The following is a 3,601-nucleotide window of genomic DNA, read 5'->3' as shown; positions in this document are numbered from 1 at the left end:
GAACCACCAGCACCACAAAGACAGTCTCCCCTGCACAGAAAGCAGACACGCACCATAAGAAAGGAACCAATTTTCCTCTGTAAATTGTAAAACAAAGAGAACTCAAAAGGTCCAATGGCCATTGCCACGGCCACAAACTTGTACACTTCATATTCTCCGATAACAACCAAAACCCACAATAACAAAAGTGTATCTTTTCCATTACAACCTGATGCTCACGTCTCCAGGCATGTCAAGTTCGCTGTACCATTTCAGAAAAGAACCACACTTTCGATATCAGCTGCAAGTACCACTGCTATACAAGTAGACGGACCTACAACTTCTAGCAAAACATCAAAGACTCTGCCTTTCAGAGTGGGTCATGGGTTTGATCTCCACAGGTTAGAACCTGGGTACCCTTTGATTATTGGTGGGATTGATGTGCCACATGATAGAGGATGTGAAGCTCACTCTGATGGTAACATTTTGATTGATTCTTGACGTTTCTTTTTTCCCAATTCCATATCAATTAAATGTTATAATTCAAAGTTGAGAGTTTTGGAACTTGAACGAGATTCGGGCTTCAATCATTTTTTTGGTGTTGGTTTTTTATGGGAACTAATTGAGATGTGATTTTCTTTAATTAGTTCTATTGAACTGTTTGCAGGGGACGTGTTACTTCACTGTGTTGTGGATGCAGTATTGGGTGCTCTGGGGCTCCCTGATATCGGGCAGATATTCCCTGATTCTGATCCCAAGTGGAAAGGAGCACCTTCATCTGTTTTTATCCAAGAAGCTGTGAGTTTTTCTTTTCTTTTCTTTTCTATCGTATACATGGCTATGAGAATCAGACAAGTTTACTATGGGCTCTTGGTTGTCTTAAATTTGGTTGTGTTTTGTCTTAATGTTTGACTTTATTGTCATTACTTTCAATATAGTTTCAACTTTTTTTGCACATTTAGGTTTGGCAAATCACTCACAGGCTTAGATGTGCTAGTCAAGAAGCTTTGAGGAATTCGTTAGGCTTTGAACACACTGAATAAATCATATTTGCTAAACTTAAAAGTTAAATGGTTAGAGAGTTTCTATCGTTGTGGAAGAAACAAAAATATCTACGCTTTCACAGGCAATAGTACACGATATTTTAGAGTTGGTTTGTAGTTACACTCTGAATTAACCAACCTGATTTTCAAACTATCTCGCCTCTTTTTTAAATCAATTTGCTTACATGAATTGACGTTAAAGGTAGAGTATACGATCTGCGAAGAAGCAATTCTGATAGTGCTCTAAAATCTCTATGCCTCTGGTTGAAGGTGCTCTAAAATCTCTATACTTCTGGATTGATGCTGATGAAAAGAAACCCTTGCTTGGAACAACTGTACTTGTTTCTAGTTTGACTGGGGAGTGTAGGAGAGGCAGGCAAGGATTTTTCATAGGAAATTACCTTTGCATGACGTGTCCTCACAAAAATAAAAGTCATACTACCTAAATGTACACATCCCTAAAGAAGCGGGTGGGACCTCTAGCACTGTGCAAAAGTGTCGATACTTGATATTACTCCACTTTTATTAAGAGAGAAAGAAAGGTTTTGAGAGAATTAGAGTGCCATCAAAACTTAGTGTAGTGCTAATGGCACTACTACAGAGTAGCCTCTCACTGTTAATTAAATGTTTGCTATCTGCTTTGGTTGGGCCTTAATGTATCAATTCTATATATTTTTGTGAAATTTATTGTAGCTGGTAGAAAACAGCAGAGAAGCTTCACCAGATCAGTCTTAATATCACTTTTGAAGGTTTAATTTAAACCATTCCTGCAAAAAAAAATATGTTTCCAGCATGTGCTCTTTTATCTCATCTATTTATGTTATGCATCTGTCCCATGTGTTTTCTTAGCAGTCCTACCTACCATAAAACATATATAATGTCTTGGTGATGCGTTTTCTTTAGGACTTGCAGAAACAGATTTGCAAGTCTAGGACAGAAAGGGAATTTTGGCAGAGAAAAGAAGAGAATGTCAGCATTGTTTCTCTGTTACGGTGACAGGAGTTGATCGTTGTTGTGTTTGTCACGTTTTTTTTGTAATCTAGCTGCTTTAACTTAACTGTATAGCCACATTTCTTGCCAAAACTAGATAAAACTACAACAGTTTCACAATCCTTTTGCTGTAATGTCCCTCATCCCCTGCAATCTTTGCCGGGAAGCTATCCTGAGCTTATTTATTCCTCCACTCCTTGTTGCCATCTATCACTTTCCCATTTGCATCTGTGACAATCTTATGTAGCATTAATAGGTTTTGAAACAACCTTTGATGATCAAACATCTTATAGTTACTCTTCCATGTTATTCATTATCATTTACTACTGTGATAAACATCTTAAATAATGGGTTGGGCTGTTCTTGACTTGAGTGGTGTACTGGCATTGACATTTACATGTGAGATTACCAGTACTGACATCAAGGAACAAGTAGCCAATCTTATTATATGCATGTCTGGATAACAACATGGTATGATGATTTATCCTGTAAATATCCTTTGTTATAATGCTTGTACACTTTGTGTTTCAGACATTAGCTGTGTCATTATTAGGAATCAGCTAGATGTTTATTCCAGTTTGTCAATCAAAGGGTGCATTGCGTTTACATCTGTAAAAAAATTCATCTACTTTTCTGAAACCTGGGATGTTATAATGTGAGGTACTCTAAGCAGTTCAGTTGATCAGCCATACAAAGCTTACCCTATGCCTTCAATGCAGATGAGACTAATGCACGAGGCAGGTTACGAGATTGGAAACTTGGATGCTACCTTGATCCTTCAAAGGCCAAAACTCAGCCCACACAAGGAGGCTATCAGGGCCAATTTGTCGGAGCTGCTAGGAGCGGACCCCTCTGTTGTAAATCTGAAAGCGAAAACTCATGAAAAGGTCGATAGCCTTGGTGAAAATAGAAGCATCGCGGCGCACACAGTGGTTCTTCTCATGAAGAAATGAATTGAAGGCCTTAAAATCTAATACTGTTTTAAGGATGGCAACTGTGACATTGTTATATTCAGCTACAAAAATAATGGTGTTAGTTCTCTCGATTGATACCGTCTGTGTCTCGTATAAATATTTCCCTTCGGGTGCCAAGTTTATCGGTCAGCTGTTTTTTTTGTAGATGTTGTGCCAACGCTCACGTTAGGGTTCCCCTCCCTGGAATATCTATTCAGACTTCTTCGGATTCGGCTCTCATATTATGTAACCCGCTTGGATTCGAGTCCCGGCGAGAGAGGGGGCCCGATAATTTTTATTCTCCGTAATACTGTTTAATATTTAACAAGATATAACAATTTATTAATGTATATATATATAAAAAAATATATATAAGGTTACTCGTAAGGTCAGGCACCGGGTTGCGAGGGTGGGCGCGGGTACAGATGACCCGCCCCTGTCCCGTCCCCTGTTGGGTTGGCGTAAAAACCAGGTTTTTCCGTTCAGTTGGGATGGGCCCATGTTTCTGGCGTTGGATGCCACATACCAGTACTTCTTGCGGATGTATGCATGGCATGTACAGGCCTTAGTAGACAACTAGTTGTCGTGCCCGTGTGATGATGCGGGTTTATAATATGTTAATTTATAAAAAAAAAA

General features: G+C 39.0%; 1 protein-coding gene across 1 annotated transcript; it reads left to right on the top strand.

The window, feature by feature from the left end:
* Positions 1 to 3,257, top strand: LOC105129110 (2-C-methyl-D-erythritol 2,4-cyclodiphosphate synthase, chloroplastic-like). The gene is made up of 3 exons (XM_011031053.1): positions 1 to 457; positions 647 to 777; positions 2,732 to 3,257. The coding sequence occupies exons 1-3, from the start codon at positions 115 to 117 to the stop codon at positions 2,963 to 2,965; spliced, it is 708 nt and encodes a 235-aa protein (XP_011029355.1). The 5' UTR covers positions 1 to 114; the 3' UTR covers positions 2,966 to 3,257.
* The last annotated feature ends 344 nt before the right edge of the window (positions 3,258 to 3,601 follow it).

Source organism: Populus euphratica, unplaced genomic scaffold (assembly GCF_000495115.2).
Source record: "Populus euphratica unplaced genomic scaffold, PopEup_1.0 scaffold48.1, whole genome shotgun sequence".
Classification (NCBI taxonomy): Eukaryota; Viridiplantae; Streptophyta; class Magnoliopsida; order Malpighiales; family Salicaceae; genus Populus; species Populus euphratica.
Note: the sequence above shows the minus strand (reverse complement) of the source record. Positions and strands in the feature narration are given on the sequence as shown.

Bases quoted from the DNA above. Each gene is read 5' to 3' on its own strand.
- LOC105129110 (XM_011031053.1), top strand. From the start codon at position 115: ATGGCCATTGCCACGGCCACAAACTTGTACACTTCATATTCTCCGATA. The intron at 458-646 runs GTAACATTTTGA...AACTGTTTGCAG, and splicing joins ATGTGAAGCTCACTCTGATG to GGGACGTGTTACTTCACTGT. The intron at 778-2,731 runs GTGAGTTTTTCT...CCTTCAATGCAG, and splicing joins CTGTTTTTATCCAAGAAGCT to ATGAGACTAATGCACGAGGC.